The 19453-nt window shown below is 43.9% G+C and overlaps 1 protein-coding gene across 1 annotated transcript; it reads right to left on the reverse strand.

The window, feature by feature from the left end:
* Positions 1 to 1333: 1333 nt before the first annotated feature.
* On the reverse strand, positions 1334 to 18162 carry LOC137591442 (collagen alpha-2(V) chain-like). The gene is made up of 55 exons (XM_068309426.1): positions 17927 to 18162; positions 12209 to 12406; positions 11914 to 12132; positions 11757 to 11773; positions 11639 to 11671; positions 11515 to 11547; positions 11366 to 11419; positions 11160 to 11252; positions 10962 to 11036; positions 10845 to 10889; positions 10686 to 10739; positions 10559 to 10612; positions 10409 to 10462; positions 10191 to 10244; positions 10051 to 10104; positions 9891 to 9935; positions 9761 to 9814; positions 9630 to 9674; positions 9478 to 9531; positions 9300 to 9398; positions 9177 to 9221; positions 8992 to 9090; positions 8807 to 8860; positions 8599 to 8706; positions 8459 to 8512; positions 8265 to 8363; positions 8099 to 8152; positions 7919 to 8017; positions 7746 to 7799; positions 7599 to 7652; positions 7465 to 7518; positions 7220 to 7273; positions 7061 to 7105; positions 6814 to 6912; positions 6606 to 6713; positions 6400 to 6453; positions 6201 to 6254; positions 6018 to 6071; positions 5881 to 5934; positions 5679 to 5786; positions 5555 to 5608; positions 5396 to 5449; positions 5107 to 5268; positions 4904 to 5011; positions 4701 to 4808; positions 4465 to 4518; positions 4274 to 4381; positions 4096 to 4149; positions 3874 to 3981; positions 3699 to 3752; positions 3513 to 3620; positions 2969 to 3323; positions 2667 to 2857; positions 2298 to 2540; positions 1334 to 2215 (listed from the first exon to the last, which is right to left on the reverse strand). The coding sequence occupies exons 1-55, from the start codon at positions 18018 to 18020 to the stop codon at positions 2069 to 2071; spliced, it is 4740 nt and encodes a 1579-aa protein (XP_068165527.1). The 5' UTR covers positions 18021 to 18162; the 3' UTR covers positions 1334 to 2068.
* Positions 18163 to 19453: the final 1291 nt, after the last annotated feature.

The following is a 19453-nucleotide window of genomic DNA, read 5'->3' on the forward strand; positions in this document are numbered from 1 at the left end:
CAAGTCATGTCAGGGTCGGAGACTCCAACGGGAACGTCTTTCGGTGGAGAAGACTCAAATACATTTACAGCACTTAATACATCAAACATGCATCCAAACAGAGGATGAGAAGAAAAGACTAAGTCAAGAAAAAGAGGTTCATATATTTCCTGAGGAAATGACCTCTGGCTCTCTGAGATGAGCAACAGGCTAATGAGGAGATCGGATCAGTTTCTGTAAACCATGTGCTTTTGTAATACTAACAATGGCTCACAACAATAAAAGTTAAGGTTTCCTCGTTATCAATCATCAACAACCCGGATACAGGATATAACAGCGGGCAATATGGTGCTATCATATTTAATCTATGTTTCCTTCTTGGGATGGGCCGCTGGAAAATAATAACGCTAACTAGACGGCAAACCTCCAACAGCTCCGTTTTCCAGTTATGTCATTGGACCTACCAGCATCAGCACCACCATAGTTTATCTGAATCGCCACACCCGGAACAGGGTTTGGATCCAGATCACACTTTGACATGTGATAGATATGAAAGGGAAGTGATTGTATAATGTTTTTCATTATTGTTTGTAACATTTTTATATTGATTGCTGGATTTAGAAGAAGGTTAAAAAAAAAAGGTCAAAATTCCTATACTGTTTACAAAAAATGGAAACCTCGGGAAAGATGTTCCACAGAGCTCCCGGAGAAGAACAGGTTCCATTCCTCCTCCACTTTTTACCTAAAATTTTCCATGCTGAAAATGAAAATAGAAGCCCGGCTAAAAATGACCACCTCAACAGATGTGGAGCGAGCCGGAGCTGCAGGAAACGGCGAGAATGTCACGTCTTTCACCGAGCACAGAGGGAAGAGGTCGACCCAGAAACATGTGCTGCCTGAACTTTGCCTCTTGGTCTTCCTGTAAGGATGCGTTCTTTCTCGCTTCTTTTTCATCTCAGCCTTTCACCCACCCATATGTATGCAGACACACTGGAATAATGAGAAAGGCATGCAGCCAGGTCGTAACTTAAAGTAGGAATAAAGCTTTTTCATACTACGTTGTTTCAAGAAAAAAGCATGTATGCAGGGCGGATAGAGGATTAAGACGTCTGAAAGTTAGATAACACAACAGTTTGCATTAGTTTATTATAAAGAAGTGATTGATTGGTTTTAAACTTCCAGATCTCAGCTGATTTTCCATTCCACCTGCTTTTAATGAAGATCCTTTTCACCCAGAACGACAGGTGGAAGCAGTTAACTTGATGGCTGTCAGGAAAAGCATGGTCACCCTCTAGTGTTGAGATGGTTTTGTTTCAAGTTCTCTATCATTTAAATCCATTTTTAAATCAAAATCTAATTCTTCATCAGGGGAAACCAAGTTTATTCAACATTTCTGTTCTTCTTGGGGGTAGGAGAGCACAGTCATTCCAAAGAGAGACATTTATTCCACATCAATAGTCAACAACAAACAAATAATTTGCACTTTACAGTCATATATTGGATTTACAGAAAATTTGACAGAAGATAAAGAGGTGTTTTTTGTTGCGGCTATCAGTTCCTGCACAGAACGAAATAATTTAGGTTCAAGCATGAGCATTTTCATCTTTTATGCATTAAAGTTAAGAACTTTATCAACTTATTCCAGTCAGCATCTGGACAAGAATGTACTGGGGAAAAAAGCCAAATAAAACTCACCATACATTTGACTCACTGTCATGCAATCTGCTTGAAGTTCTCAAATAAAGACACTAAAGTTCATTCAATTTTATTCTATTGGCTATTTTTCCAGTTTATGCAAGTTTGCAGTCCACCTAAAGCCTGATGTTTTGTTTAGGTGCGTTTTTTGTCAGCACCTCAGACATGCATGCATTTCCCATTAAAGAACTGTGCTCTAGATGATAAATGTATTGATTGGTGAATAAATTATATCAGCATCCCACCGGTCAGGGACACTGGACTCCAAAGGAGTATGGGAAATGCAGCTACACGTGTAGAATGGCATCAATAAAACATCTAGCCCTCATTGACTCGTACACTCACAGAGTCCATATGCTATCATTTCTGGTGACGATGATGCTCTCTTGTGTTTTTATGAGAAGCACACAGGACCGATGTCCAAGCCGAACTCCTGATTGGCTTTTCCAATATCAATAGGGGCCAAATCCACCACTGGGAGCCTGGTGGCCGTTTGAGTCCTGTACTGAATCACAGTCCTGCCCCACTGTCCATTTGATTTCTGAGGAAAAAGATTCAGATCAATCAGTAGAAGTATTTGGCAATCACTTCTCATCAATCCGAGGCGTTCTGGAAAGACTTACCGAACATCCGTCCTCGATGACGGTGTACCGGAGACGGTTGTTGCCCTGCGCTCTCAGCTCCTGGCCGTTGGAGCCTCTGAGAACCAGAGCTTTCTTCAGGTTGCTGTCTTTCTTGTCTTTGTAGGCCACGCTGTTCCTGCAGTGGTAGGTGATGTTCTGGTGCGATTCCTTAGATAGAAGCTGCAGCAGCTTGATTTGAACCGCCACAGCGTTTGGTTGCTCCTCTTCATTTCCATAGCTGAACTAAAAGTAGACGTTAGTTTGACATGATTATACTCAAACCATGCTCGATTCCAAAGTTACTCGATTTTGGGTAAACAAAGCCAAATAGAAATTTAAAGACTATAAAAATGACTATTGTTGTCTTACTTTAGATCCGCTGTTCATATCTGCTCCAAACCAGACAAGTTTGTTGGCACTGGGACTGGATTTTGTCCACCAGGCTTTTCTGGGAATGCTGGCTGGATTGGCAGAGATACAGGTTTCACCACTTTCCATATTACAGAAAACCCTGATGGCGTCTTTTGTGCTTCCTTGATTTGGATCAATCCAGTACTGGCCTGAAGTAAATATAGAAGTGAAACAAATAAGTGCCTTCTGTAAATTGGAAGAAAAGAAGTGATAAAATGAGCAGAAAACAATGGAAAAATAAGAAAAAATGTGAATCTCACCACTGGTTTTCTGAGGGTAGCACTGCTTAATGTCCTGGCAGGTTTTGGCAGGGTTCATCATGGTACCATCAGGACTTCGGAGGTTTTCCAGATGGCCCCTGAGGCTCTTCAGAGTGGCGTAGACTCCGGTGTCTGTACGCAGAAGGGCCTCATTCTTGTTGGGAAGAGCTTCATCTTTGTTGTCCTCCGGAAGTGGAGGAGGATCAGCAGCCACATCGTCTTCAAACATTTCCACGGCTGATGGTCCACCACTGTTCCCATCATAGTCATAAGCAGCAAAGAGAGCCTCTGAAGCTGCTGAAGGTCGTCCTTGGAGTCCTGGAGGGCCGGGTGGACCTGGTTCCCCTGGTGGACCCTGACAAAAATTGCAAAAATAAAGGCTTTTAGTTCACTTCAGTTTTGCTTCAGGATCGGGAGCAAAAATCATTTCTCAAATCCAAAAGTTTGTTTGACGCAATGCTGTGATGCATTTAGTTTGCAGGTCAGAACTACCACTATACTGATTGGTTACAATTTAAGTCTTAAAAATACTATTCAATGTTACCTGTGCACCAATGTCCCCACTGGACCCTCTGCTTCCTGGAGCACCCATTGGTCCAGGGTGACCCATGTTTCCTTCCTTTCCTGGAGGACCTGCCACTCCTGGTGGACCCTGTTTGGAAAGATTCACACTTTAATTCAAGTAATTCCACATATTATGTTTCGCAGTGTAGCTGTATTAGAAACTTACCCTCTGGCCTGTTGGTCCAGCAATGCCTACAGCTCCTGGTTCACCTGTGGCCCCCTGAAATAGAGAAGGACATTTCTTTGTTTTGTATCTAGACTCCATCTGGACTATCTGCGGAGGAGTGACAAGCTGCTGCTTGAGATCTGCTGGATCTGATGTAGAGAAGTGTTTTTCTTACAGTTGTTCCTGGTAAACCGTGGAGTCCTGTGAAACCTCTATGTCCCTTCTGGCCCCTTGGACCTTGTACTCCGGCTGCTCCTTTGGCACCCTGTGGTCCTTGAGGGCCCTAAAATTAGACACAATTTCTGGCATTAAAATATGCACCATTTTATTTAATGTAATTACTTTAAATTATCGTTCTTGTGCAGTAACAGTATAAAAGTTGTCATTTCAAGCTCACCACTTTCCCTCGCACTCCGACTGATCCTAGGGGTCCCGGAGAACCCTGAGCACCCTGAATGCAGAAAGAGAAATATCAGAGCAGACTTACTATTTGTGACAGGATTCACACAGGTTTTGATATCAACACATTAAGGACTGGAAATTTAAATTAGTTAGATTCTCTTCACAAAACTCACATTTTCACCTCTTTCTCCAGGGCTGCCCGTCAGCCCCACTGGACCCTCGGTTCCTGGAGACCCTGGAGGACCTGGCAAACCCTCTGGACCAGCATTGCCTTTGTCTCCCTGGGAACAGACACAACTAGTTATTGCACACAGCAGTAGACCAAGCACATTCAATTATTCAAGCAACACAAACTTCATCTTACCCTTTGCCCTACAAGGCCATCCTGCCCAGGAGACCCTTCTGCTCCAACGACACCCTGAGTGAACACAGATTATGTCACGATATAGTTCTCAGAAACTGACAGAAACAATGCACATGTGCACACATGATGGTGACGCTCTGAAGAATATTTGAAAACTGTGTCATAAAAAGGTGAATCATCTGCAAAGAAACAGTTCTATTGGAACTGAACACTGAAAGCTAAATAACAGGACAAACCTCAGGACCAGCTTCTCCTTTTGGCCCAGTTGCTCCTGGCAAACCGTCTCCACCAGGAGATCCTCTGACACCCGCAACTCCAGGAGCCCCAGCTTTTCCTGGTGGACCCTGAGAGTCCCAAGTTTAACTCATTATTCCACCAGCAAAATAATTTAATAATGAATGAACAATGCATTGCAAACCCTGTCAGAGGGAATACATACAGCTGGACCTGGCATTCCCGTCATGCCACCCTCTCCTTTGACTCCAGGCTGACCCACGATGCCTCGCTGCCCTGCGATGCCGGCGGGCCCTGGAGGCCCATCAGGCCCCTGTCAGAGAACACAAGAGCAGACAAGTTAACGAAGCCCCTCAGACTTTAATTGTCTGTGACTGCTGAAAGGTGAAGACCTGAACGGCGTCTTACCGGTGGGCCATCCTCTCCAGAGTTTCCCTTCTCTCCAGGGGTACCTGCTGGACCTTGATGCCCCCTTTCTCCTTGTTGTCCTGTTGCACCATTCTCTCCAACAATACCAGAAGGACCCTGCTTTCCTGGAGGACCTATAGGCCCATCTGCTCCAACATTCCCCTGCAACACAGTCGGTTTCCTTAGTTGTGCATTCTGGAAATCTATCTGATTTTTTTTTTCAGAACAAATTGATTGCCAGTATGACATCGATTGAGGTAATTGAGGTCATCTAGACTGGTTTACTCACCAAAGCGCCGGGTATTCCAACACCTCCAGGCAACCCAGGGAAACCAGCGGCACCCTGGGAAAGAAACACTTTCAGTGACCAATAATTACGATAATAATGTTGGAACCCAAAATTTTAAAAAATCCAAAGGACTCAAACAAATGATTGAATTCAACTCACTGGTTGACCCTGAGTTCCTCTGCCACCTTTCAATCCAGTAACACCAGCGACTCCCTGGAAACATTAAGTGTTAAAATCTATTTGCTCTTGAAGTGGTGTGAACGCATTGGATGAACAGGGCTACCTGGGTTCCTGATTTCCCAGCCATCCCCTGTGGTCCATTTGGTCCTCCTTCTCCCTTTAATCCTGGCTCACCTGGTTCACCTTTTGCTCCAGGCTGACCATCAAGACCCTTAATATCAAAGAGGAAATGTTTTCAGTCATGCATACATCTGTCCAGAAGCTGGTATCTTTCACACGTCGCTGCAATGTTTTAGACATCTTACAGCAGTTCCCGGGAAACCAACAGGACCAGTTGGGCCAGTCTCACCAGTAGAACCCTTTTGATATCGGGACACACAAAAATACACACATTAGAAGATAAGATGGAAATAAATACTATATAATTAATTCTTCTACTAACAGGAATTCCTCTTGTGCCTCGACGTCCTGACGGTCCGGGTGGCCCAGTTTCACCCTAAGATACACCAGAGACATCAATCTTCAATTTATGCTCAAAAATATTGTAATTTCAGTTATTTTCTAATTTTTTGGGGCAAATAAACAGACATGACCAATGACATTTCCAGTTTTAAAGTGAGCTCACTTTCTCCCCGTTGGGGCCACTGGTACCAGCAGGTCCAACACCACCAGGAATACCCTTTAACAGAATTACAAAGCATGTTTATTACAGGGAAGAATTGTCAACTGCTGATCAATTAACATAGATTTTACCACCAACTTTAGAATTTTTCTGAAATCTGAGATATTGTTCATGTCGTGACCATCTTGTTGAGACAACTCACCCGAGCACCATCAGCGCCTGCTTTTCCCTCGGGTCCAATCTCTCCAAGAGATCCCTGTTGAAAGAAATCAACTTTGTAAGTGGAATTATTTTTGTGAACCCCTAAAGAATGAGAGAACATAGTGCATCAATAGAGTTTTTTCATTTTATTGAGAAATTAGTAAGTCTGCCCCTCTGCAGATGATCCACTTGTATTTCTATACTTACTGAATCTCCCTTTGGGCCAGGTGTTCCTGGTATGCCTCTCTCTCCTGGCATTCCCTGAAGTCCTGGACCTCCTGGCTCTCCCACGCCACCTGCAGGACCAGCACTACCCTGCAATTAAAAGAGTGTCCCACAGTACAGTTTTTTGTAAATTTATTGTGTATGGATGAATGTGAATATAATGATGGAATCTGACTGTTCAAGCAAGTACCTTAGGTCCATCTGGTCCTGGTCCCCCTGGACTGCCTTTTGGTCCTGGTAGTCCATTGGGCCCAGCTTGACCCCTGTCTCCTGGAGGGCCTCTCTCTCCCTGCAAGGACAACCAGGGGATAAAGATTTAATAACACAAACAAGTGTTGACTTATGACTGAAAAGTGATTTGAATGGCATGAATGGTGGACAACATTTGACCTTTAGAAACTGAACAAATAATATGAAATTAGTGCGGAACAACTTACTCTTAGACCTGTAACTCCATTAGCTCCGCCCTCTCCAGCAACACCCTGGAAAATAGAAGTTTTACAACAATTTCCTTAGGGTTCAATACAAAATATGAAAACTTAAAAATTAAAAATAACGAGAAAAGTAATTTTTTTGATTGTGGACTTTTGTCATACCTCCAGACCTGGTTTTCCTGAGTCTCCCGGCGTGCCCGGAAGTCCAGGCAAACCCTGAAGTACACATTATTCTTTATTACAGGGACAGGTAAAAATCAACTAAAGAAACAATGCATCTATGATTTAGAATAAATTTAAACAGCTAAAACAACCCATTTTAGCAATAACATCAAATAATGGGGTAACGTTGGAAGGTTCAAAATCCTAAAGGGAACCATTTATACTTTTAAAATCAGGAAATATACCTGGAAACCATTCATTCCCTGGGGTCCTTGCTCGCCTCTCTTTCCTGCAGGACCCTAGAAGAACAAATTTATTGGAACAAGAACCAAAAATACATCATCAAAACAATGATGATGATGATGATGGTGATGCTTACAGCAGGGCCAGCTGGACCAGCAGCACCTTCCTCTCCATCTTTTCCATTGGCACCCTGTTAGAAAGACAGAGTAGAGATCAGCACACTAAGTATTTATTGATGGAGGATTTATTGACATGTACAAAACATATCATGAACACAACTTGCCCTTTGACCTGGAGGCCCGGGACTGCCAGCCTCGCCAATCTTTCCACCATCACCCTAAAAGTAACAGAAACACAAAGTTTTTGTCTCGTCTTTCAAGTTATTTTCATTTTACTAGGAATGATAAATTGTGTGTATTAAAGTTTCACAAATAGTGACGCATGAGTCGTACTGACAGCAAAGCCCTTTGGTCCTGGCCCACCCATTGGTCCAGATGCACCTCTGTTCCCAGTAGAACCAGCTGACCCAGGTTTGCCATCCTCTCCTGCCAAACCCTGAATAGACCAAAAATGTGTTCACAATAATCCTAAAAACAGACTTTCACACCAATAAGATGTTGGTGACGTTGTGCCCACCATTGGTCCCTGCTTTCCCTCTGATCCTTGGGCACCAATGAGGCCTGACAGACCCTGTGAAACCAGATGCAAAATAAAATGCATTGCTGCCTAACAAAAAGAAGGCTTCAACATTAGCATGAAACTTTATCTCTAGACATAAATCTGACATAATTAGCTGCGTTACCCGAGCTCCTGTTAAACCTGGCTCTCCAGTTCGTCCAACATCTCCAGTCAAACCTTTGGCACCACTCAACCCTGGTAGTCCTCTTTCACCCTGGGCTCCCTAAGTCGTTGGACAAGAATCAAATGTACCTTCAGTGGTGACCACATTCATCAGACATCTACCACTAGATGTGTTTTGATGTAAAGTTTAAACACCTTGTGTCCAGGTAAACCATCTGAACCTGGGAAACCTCTGTTTCCTGGAGCTCCCTAGAACACATGAAGGAGACGTCCGATGAGAATTTCAATTTAAGTGTCTTCCGACCAGAGTTTGGAGTTTTTATGGGTCTACTCACTGTCTCTCCTGGAAGTCCTTGAGGCCCTGGAGATCCAGCATCACCACGAGGTCCACGCTTCCCCTCATCTCCCATTGGGCCCAATGAACCAGGAGCTCCATGGTCACCCTAAAATGACCCACAGCCAATAATCAACAAATCAATAGCAAAGTAACATTGGCATGAATTTAAGGGTCAGAGGATTAGGATGGTAACGTTTTGTCTTTACTCGTTCTCCCTTGAATCCAGTGTCTCCTTTAGCTCCAGCAAGTCCAACATCACCCTGTAAGAGATCATACAACCTCACAATGAAAAATAATGATAGACAAACTAATAGATTGACATCTCAGACCACTTCACACTGCAGAACAGGTGAATACATCAGTAAAAAGAAGTCAAAACAAGATTTTGTACCAATTGGCCCTTCTGTCCTTGTGCTCCAGTAGTTCCTTGGGGGCCAGGGGGACCAGCCGGGCCTAAGAGCCCAGAAGGACCAGGGACTCCAGCTAGACCCTGAGGAGGACAGGGATCCGTCATCGATGTTTACTCAAAGATATGATACAAGTTAAGATGTCTTAAAGCTCAGTGGACTGACTTACGCTTGGACCGCGGGCACCTGGAGCTCCATCAGTCCCTGGAGCACCCTGTCCAAAAACAACACATTGACTCGTGGTTAAATCCAAGACTTGATCCAATTTGCGAGCATCTGGTGGCGTACACACCTCCTTTCCTGAGGGTCCTGGTGGTCCTCCGTGACCAGCATCTCCTCTAGGTCCCTGCCTTCCTGGACCTCCTCTGACCCCCGTGGGTCCGGCCTCGCCCTGAGGGGGAGGGGACAGTCGAGAATGACTTCAAGGTCAGAGGTCAAATATACTGTTTGTTGAGAAACCATAACCTCACCTTCATTCCCGGGTTCCCTGGGAAACCTGGGATTCCAGAGATTCCCAATGTACCCTGCATCACACCAGAAGATATGAAGATGTTAGTGAAGAATTTTTAGTGCTAACAGGCAGAAGCGCTGCTCTGAAGTGGATTTATTTGGACGTCTTTACCAGAGGACCTGGTTTTCCAACATGGCCAGCTGCACCGCGTTTTCCCTACAAGCATATAAGAAAGCAAACGGATCAATCCGAATACTTTTCCGTTATTTCCAGAATGAATGAATGACTTTCGTTCTTCTCACCACGGGACCACTGGGTCCGGCTCTGCCTCTTTCTCCCTGCAGGCCCGCGGGTCCCTGAAACCAAAGAGCTTCTCAATATCTGAAGGAACGACTCTGGATCAAATGTGGATGAGTGGACACCTCTTCCTACCTGTGGGCCTGGAACGCCCATCCCACCTGGAGTACCGGATGTACCCTGCAAAACAGGAAAAGGCAGGAAAATTGTGGAGTGGAGTGGTAACCTAAAATGCCATAAAATGCTTGCACGAGTACTTAAGGACTTTCGTAAGCAATAACAAGAAAAGTCTCACCTTACTTCCGACGGCTCCAGATTCACCTTTAGGCCCGAAAATACCAGGATTTCCCTTTTGGAGAAATTGACAGTCGGATCAGTTCTGTACCTGTCTCCTAGGAGACGTGAGGACTTGTTGCGTCAATGAGAACAGTTTACCTTTTGACCTTTCAGTCCTGGAAGACCTGGTAGTCCTGGGAACCCTCTCGCCCCCTGCATTTAAACCGATAATCACATGACTTCCAAATTCCCAGTAGACAGCAATTCTGATGTCAGTGATTGGTTACATCCCATCTTGTTTCATCATGTTTGTTGCTTGGCAGCCATCATTAAAATTATATTTAATGTAGTGTGAAAGCTGGGCGATGACAGTTTACCACAGATCCTGGAAATCCTGGTTCTCCCGTCGCTCCTGCAGGTCCAGCGTCCCCCTGAGCAGAAAACAGGAAATCATGTCATCAGAAATTAATTCATTATCACAGATTATCCGTTAAATTTATTCAAGGTTCCATGGATGCTCGACTCACATCCATTCCAGGTTTTCCTGATGGTCCGTCTGGTCCGCGGTGACCCGGTTCGCCCTATGAACGACCATAACAGATTCTTAAATCCACATCCAACCTGACCATAAACAACCAGGAACATTTTTCCTACCATTGGTCCTGGTTCTCCAGCCTCTCCTGGAATTCCTTGCCCACCACTTGGCCCCTGATCAGGAGAGGGAAAACAGTTTCTTTCATCGGGTTATGTGCATCCATTTTATTCTAAAACTTTTAACTGAGGATTATCCCTCCTTTAAGGTGTGGTGTTTACCTGTGCTCCAGGCGTTCCAGGGGGTCCTCTTGGTCCTGCTTCACCCTGAATCAGAAGCATTCCGACTGTTTAACACGTATTAAAATATATCATCTAGTATTCCTGTGCGGTTCTCACCCTGGTTCCTGACACCATCCCAGCCAGACCAGATTTCTCATTGAATCCAGAAGCCATCTGGGAGACCAGGTTGCTCTAAAATGATACCAAATCAATACTTTGATGATTTGTTTTGTGGCAACAAGAGGATAAGATAAGATATACTTTATTAATCCCAAACTGGGAACTTTAGATGTATCTAGAGGTGCAGAAACTCACCCCAGGGAGAGAGGGGTGACCTGGGGGTCCTGCCTCTCCTGGATTTCCTGGTATGCCAGGTTCTCCGTCAAATCCTGGAGGCCCCTGAAATCCCTGCAGTGTTTGAGGAGAAATTTGATGAATGAATCCCAAAAGTCAGATCAGAACTTTAACAGTTCTTATAGGATATCATAGAACAAATAAATTAAAGTGTGTCCGTCTCTCACCCGTCTGCCTTTAAAGCCTCGGGGTCCGGTGCGTCCCTGAGCTCCTGGAGGACCCTGAAGCAGGAAGTACGTCATCTCATTCAGTGTTCCACTTTACTCAGGGGAAAATACAAACAACTAACAGAGAGAAAAAACCTGGAAACACCCACCGATGGTCCGTGAGGTCCTGGATGGCCGACGGCCTGGAGGACAAAAACACATTTTTAAAACTTTCCCCAAAAACTTCCATAAATCATTCCAGTTGTACTTTGTGATGTAGAAATGATTGCTTACATATGGAACATCACCTGGTTCACCTTTCTGTCCCTGGAAGGGAAAACACACCTATCAATAAGAGCTTTGACAGTTATTGTAAATATGAACCCATTCATCATATTGAATCATGTCTTACCTTGTAGCCCATTATTCCTTGTTGGAGACAAATTGAAAAAAAGTTTTAAATATTAAATTTATTTGTTTTCTTTGATATTGTCTTTTTTTTTAAATGCATGTAACCTAAAAGACTGTGAAGCCCCCAGAGAGGTTGCTATGGTAACAACAACACTGACCTATCGTCCGGGTGGCGCTGGCGAAGCGGTCGCACACGGGGCAGCACTGACCCTCGGGCGTGACCTCCTTCTCGCAGTTGGACAGCGGTTCGCAGCGGACGTCGTCACAGATGGTGACGCCGTCGCTGCAGGTGCACACGCGGCACGGGTCCGGCTTCCAGATGTAGTTGTGCTGGTACACCGCCTCGCCGACAACGCAGCTTTTCTTATCATCAGCAGCTGAAACGCAAGACAGACGCAGCTCAGCGGGACGGGAGCCGTCCGTCAGGAGGCCCGATCGACGGCGCGGGGATACCTGTTTGGACTGCACCTGCAGTCAAGCACACGGGGCAACACTCGCCCTCTGGGGTCACAGTTTCCTGACAGTCTCCGAGGTCCTCACAGACCACGTCCTCACACACAGTGGTCCCCGTATTGCACACACAGATCCGACACGGCTCCGGGTTCCACATGTCTTTGTCGGCGTAGACTTTTCCATTTTCTATGCAGGTATCTATGGAAACAGGGAAAAAGGAAATTAAATTCTGTCTTTGATTCAACATCGCAAGAAAAATGTTTTTCAACCAACCAACGACGATTTTACCGAAAATTGTTTGGTACCCGTGAATCAAGCTACGAGGAAGGCTAGTTAGCTTAGCTTACCTGAATAGGGAGGAGGCATTGTTAACAAACTTTATTACTTCTGGTAGAATTAAGCTATTTCTGGTCAGTATGCTAAGCTAAACTACGCTAACAGCTGTGGGCTGTAGTTTCATACTTTTAGCATAAATGCTTTTCCCAATATTTCACTCAAGCAGAAAATCATTCTAGGTTGATTCCAGAGTATTTCTGTGACAGACTAACTGTAGTCTGGTTCTGTAAAACCCAACTAGCCTGGATTAACTTGTGCGTTTAGCATCCTAGATGCTGTTGGATGATCGGTGTCGTGGCAATTTTGGTAATGAAGGCAATCACAAGAAAACTGTCTGAAGATTTGATTTTACTTTGCTGAAGCAGAGAATAAGTGATGCCATTGGGGCTGTAAGTCATTCAGACAGTGAGCATTTTCACACATGGGTTAGATGTACTGAACAAATACTCCCTACAATATTTCGTTATCAGATACTTAAGGTAGGAAAAGTGTGGAAGGCAGATACCACTGGGTTCTGACCTTGAAGACTAAAGTTCTGGGCAGTTTGTGTGAGATAAAAACATTCAACATGTCCAGTAGTTCTGTTTTAGTAGCTGAATTGATTCCATTACATAAAACTGATCCTCACTTGTCCCAAAGTTCCAACCAAGAGAAACCAATCATGGTTCTTGCAGGTGTTGTAAACACAATAGAGGGAACGCCGACAGGTCAACCTAAGACGACTTGGTGGTTCTCACCAGTCAACACTTGACTTGTTGACTGGACCGTAAGCATGAGTTGGTAAGTTCTGGCGCTACCAACTGTTTTCATCGTGTTCCCTAGAAATCTCTTTGAAACAGAACCTCTGTTTTGTCTGAAGGTCAGCTGACCCAGAGGACGAATTTATGATGCTAAATACATCCTAACGATCATGGAGTCTTTTAATCTAGGTTGTATCTTCACTCTAATTCTATTAATGCTCACTGTCATCATAGAAGTATGGGGAAATATGAGGAACTAAATCCAGTTTACGGGGAATAAGGGCAGTTTTCATCTTTGGCCAGCAGGGCGCGCCCACGAGCAGCCTCTGTGGATCCGTTTTGTCCACTAACTTTAAAATATTGATTAGAAATTCCAAAAACCTCCAAACTCCCTCAGACCGGCTTCATCTAGTGGCTGTGGGCCTCAAATGGGGTATCAGAAATACATTAATGAAATTAAAGTATTTAATTACCCTTAAATATCCCATGTTGCTGTCAGACAAATAAAGTGTAGTGACCCGAGTCCTGACCCATAAATAGTCCTTAATGACGTTCCTCCATTCATGATTACTGGTGTATAAACAAAGCAAGTCTTAACCTCATTAAACTTTACAGTCCAGGGTGTAAATATAGGTCTGAGTGTGAGAATCCCACATCATTCCAAGGCATCCAATTAGAGACGCGTGAATCACACAGTAAAACCAGCTTCAGATGGAGCTCCACGCATGAGAGTCAGTTCACTGACTGGTGATGATGTCATCAGTCATTCCAGAGGGTCCCAATCAAACTTGTGATGTCATCAAGGTCAGACAAACAGTTGTGCATCAAACCGAGGAAACGCAGGTCTGCTGCAGTTACATTGCTACTGAATTGCATTATGGGGAATGTAGTAACCCATGCTTGTGACTGTTGATGTGCAGCAGCTTCAGGTTTACCATCAAATGGTAGAACCAAGGCGTAGACACACACATCGTCTGAGCGACGAGACTGTGGTGGAGCTTCACAGCTTATCGGCCGTAAATGTGTCTAGAAGTGTGTCTGTATGCTGGCGTGTAATCATCTCCACAGCAAGACGAGGCCTATCGTTTTTATGTTAGCACAACACGGAGTACAAAATGTTTCTGCAGCTCATATAATCAAAATGCCAAAGGAAGAATGGAAGCCTGTAATTTATGTTTGTTTTTGTGAAGAAATGTAATTATATGGTTAAAAAAAATTGGATTTGATGCTGAGCAATTCCATCAGTGGATGTTTTTAGTCAGCTGTAAATTGTCGTCTATTGCATTTATCAAATGCAAGGAGAGAGAAAAATCATTTGAAGTGGATTTAAGCTCCATTGATTGGACTTTGCTCGAGATGAAAACTTTTCTTCAAGTGTTAAAAGTATCCTGGACCTTCTTTTATCCATCAGGTTTCAAAAACAGAAAAAAAAATATGAGGATAAAATGCAAAAATAACAAAAAAAAGCAAAAAGACAAATATGGCCACCTGCTGCAGTCTCAGTGAGTATATTTCTATTCAGACAGTCCTGCTGTAGGCACTAATTTTGTGGCGGAGCCTCTCCCGTTCTCCAAAGCAGGAGTTATTTCAGGGAAACCACAGTTTCTGTATTATAGCCTGGGTAGAACTTGTGGCTTGACTCTTATTTGGGAGCGCAGAGAGGGGCCACACCCGGAGAACCCTCCTGCTGCGAGAACCTGCATCGCCCCGAGTAGTGTCTCACAGGCACGGCTGCAGCAGAAAGTTTTAACAAATCTAGGAGCTTGAGCTCAGTCTGCAGGAGTCTTTGTCTTTATTTTTGGCATTTATTGTGGGTAGAAACATTCACTATATTGGGATTTGCCAATTAAACTCTTTTTTTATACAGAAACTTTGCAGGAAAGTTATAACCCACAAACTTTTAAGATCAAAACTATAATTTTTTTACATTTACATTATATTATAATGTGGGTGTGAAGCATGAGGGCTGACCTCCTGGGTTGCAGACACCTAAACCTCACCTCAGGATATAATAAGGAAATATTCAGCCCACACAGGCTGTCCTTCAGGTCAGCAGTTTCCAGTCGGGGGCTTGGATTCCTCTAAGCGCCCAAAAATAGATGTTATTGTAATTGTCCCCCAGGGGACAATTGTAGAGCAGACAGGTAGACGATCACACAGAAGCTTAGAAGACGCTGTGATGTTGATGCGTCTTCAACACGTTCTGGAACACTGAGCCAAGAGAAGCACTTCAAAACCCAAAATGTCCCGTCTCTGTTTCAGCAGGCTGATGGATGGAGTCGTAAAGCTCTGGGCACGGATCCATCAGACAGCTCTGACACAGAACACAGGGTCTGCTCCACAAATACACAGAAACACAACTACACAACTACACTACAACTACACTACAACTGTACAACTACCCTACAACTACACTACAACTACACTACAACTACACTACAACTGTACAACTACACTACAACTGTACAACTACCCTACAACTACCCTACAACTACCCTACAACTACACTACAACTGTACAACTACCCTACAACTACCCTACAACTACACTACTACTACACAACTACACTACAACTATACAACTACACTACAACTACACTACAACTACACTACAACTACACTACAACTACACTACAACTGTACAACTACACTACAACTGTACAACTACACTACAACTGTACAACTACCCTACAACTACCCTACAACTACACTACTACTACACAACTACACTACAACTATACAACTACACTACAACTACACTACAACTACACTACTACTACACAACTACACTACAACTATACAACTACACTACAACTACACTACAACTACACTACTACTACACAACTACACTACAACTATACAACTACACTCTGACTGTTTTGTGCCAATCACCATTACATTATTTGTTCCCAGTCTGGACGGTGGGATTTGAACATGTGACAGGGTGACATTTGGGACAGGAGAGAAGAAAAGGGAGAATTTTAGACAAAAACAATCTGCATTTGAATTTTTATTTGAATTTTAGCAAAAACTTTTAGCCTCTTTGGGAAATAAAGCATGGACTGATTAAGTGTGCATAATAAAAGTTTTTATTTCCAAAATCAAAAACTAAATCATCGACTTCTGAAAGTTCCACCTCCATCATGTGTAGAAAATATAGCAGCGACTCCAGAAGCAGCTGACTCGTGTTGGTCTGCACACAGGATGTGAAGTTCAGTCTAACAGGTGACGGCTCTGCACATTAAAACGACCAACGGGGGTAAAGGGTGAAGTTTAACGTGCTGAGGAAGAGTCTGAAGAAGAGTCTGAAGAAGAGTCTGAAGAAGAGTCTGAAGAAGAGTCTGAAGAAGAGTCTGAAGAAGAGTCCTACACAGACCTGCCTGTCAAACCACAAAGTGTTTTTCTCTCAGGGGAGTTTTTGTCAGGTTTGAACACACCAGGTATAGCCTCACACGGCGCTGGATCAACTTTCCCTCCCTTTTCCTGTGTGTACGCTAGGCTAACCAAACCAACCGCTGAAGCTGTATGTCGACTGTTGGGACATAAAATTGTCTTTTTAACTAGAATTTCTCCAAAAAAAAATTCAGATTTAAATCCTTATCACTTTGTCGCTCTGCGTCCTGGTCGGGGATGAACTCGGGTGGAAGCGAGCGAAGCGTCCAGCCTCCTCTTCTTCTGGGTGTGCCTCGTCTGCCTCTGGCCCGAACTCCGACCACAATTAGTGGCCTGCTTTTGTCCATCGTATCCGCAAGGCCCCATCATTATAACCATGGCACGCTAAACCCCGTCATTCAGCGCCAACCTCACACCAAAATAGACCAGCCAGCCCATAGCAAGCGTTAGCGGGCGTTAGCGAATAGGGAGTCAGATAATTCTGACCCGTGATCACATCCACCGGAGCAGTTTATTTTAGTTTAGCCACATCTCCATCTTTTAAGGAATTATCTTGATTTGGAGATTATTTCTCAGCAGTTTGAGGCCAATTTAATTTAATGTAATTGACACTAAAGAATTGGCCCCTGCTGTTACTTCCTCCTCCTCCAATTAATTCCTGACAGCTTTTATGAGATGTTTTTATTGAGGATAAGCTCTCGCAGCGTTGCAAAAAGGAAAACTCTGCCTCATAAATGCATAACAAGTACTATTCGGTCCAGGATGAGGGTGTCAGTCAGAAACCACACGGACGGTGTGGTCCGGTTTCACCCCAACACCAACAGGGATGAGCTTCCCAAACCATTTTCCTTTATTTTGAAAGAGACAGTTTCATCAACGGAGGACATAATAGGAAAAACAAATGCAGCTGCATGTCATAAAGAGGAGGAAAATGTTTTAGAGTTCTCATGAATCATCAGCTGGAGGCGGAGCTGGAGGACATGTCTTTGTACAGGTTTATACATAAAAAGTGATAAATATGCTGAATTCTTATCACTGGAAACAACTGTTTAAATCGATATTCACCTGGGATTGGAGTTTATTTCAGCACAAAAGCCCCACAGAAGCAGAGGAACGTCCCAGTGACTTGATATCATCACTTTTACGACCCTTTTGTGTTCCATTTTTTGCATAAACCTTTCAGCACACATCAGGAATCAGTGCAGGAAAAGCATTGAGGTTCAGAAGAAGCATTTAAATTCTTCACCAACCTTTCTTGGTATCCTCTTGGCCGGTCACGGCCATCACCTGAGCCAAGGTGATGACCAGGCAGATGGTAATCCTAGAGCGCAACGAGGGGTCCATGTCGACACGCCGGACATGCAGCGTCCTCACCAACAGCTGCCGAAGTCAGACAGAGCTCCAACACCCCCCCACCAGCTACAGCATCCAGACGGCAAAATCCAAATATCCCTGAGAGGAACGGGCTCCTGGATGAGCGATCACCGCAAACTGAATCAAGCTCCCTCTTTACTCCCACATCCACCTCCCTCCTCTCACTCTCCTCCTCTCCCACCATCATTTTTTCCTCGCTATTTCAAGGCCGGCCTCCTCCCTGGGTTCTTCGTGCTCCTGCTCTGAAAGATGCAGATAATTAAAGGCTGCGTTAAATTTGTTCAACCAAAAAAAAAAAGGGAGAAGTGATGAGACATGATGGGCTATTGGAAAATGATGACTTCTAACAGCTTCAGTTTAGGGTTTTAAGAAATGTCCACATTTGGGAGTCTGATGCATGACCTTTAACCTTTAACTCCTTTTTGATTCCAGAGCCACTTAAACCTGTTTTCTTATTCGTTTCCCATTATTTTTGCTTGCATGACAGCTATTAATGATTTTTCTTCAGTTACATCCTATTGTAACCCACCTTGCAGCTCCCCTCAGCAACAGAGCACCAATATTTTAGCATGTTGTGGCTAACTAAGGAAGATTTTGTGCTTTTTTCCCGAATGCTTAAAGAGTTCGATGATGAACCCACTAGATCTGCCCAAAAAAAACAAATATACCCAGATATTGTCTTGAAATAGCTTTTAACAGACTTTACATTCAGAAACAAGGCTCCCAAGTAGTCACTAGCATGTTAGCCATCAGCTTTATATGATAATTACATGTTTGTTTTGTATTTACAGCTCGTTGTGCTGCCCCCTAGTGGCCAAAAACTCCACAAAGAGAGATCATTTTTAATTTTGCACCCTGTTTCTTTGACATTGTCTGTGCGGCGCTTTGCTAAACCTAATGTGTTCTGTACACCCCTCCCTCCATTCACCACCATACTCCACCAAGAACCGCCCCAACTCTGCATTTGATTGGCTGTTACAAAGACTTACATATGACTAAACTTCTAGCCCAAACAACACATGAACATCAACGGTCTCTGGTTTCACTGGAGTCTCTGCAGACGATCCCTGAACTCCAGTATTGATAAAGTCCTAGTAACTGTAATCCATACCAGAGTCGTACCTGAAATACTGTGTCGAAAACGAAACCCGATCCCTTTATTTTTCTACCTGACATTGTACTTGCTGACCCACATCTGTTCCTGCTGCTTAAGCGCTTTACAACCTGCATGTTACATCCATCCGATGTGTTTTCCAGGGCCGAGTTCTGCCAAGTCGGCGCGTCAAGCAAATCGCCGGTCCCTGAGGTGACGTCCCCGAGGTAAAACAGAACCAAACATCACAGCCTCTCTGTGATTACTGCACTGAAAACAGAACTCTGAACTTGTAATCTTCTCTCGGATC

This window comes from Antennarius striatus, chromosome 24 (assembly GCF_040054535.1).
Source record: "Antennarius striatus isolate MH-2024 chromosome 24, ASM4005453v1, whole genome shotgun sequence".
NCBI classification, from domain to species: domain Eukaryota; kingdom Metazoa; phylum Chordata; class Actinopteri; order Lophiiformes; family Antennariidae; genus Antennarius; species Antennarius striatus.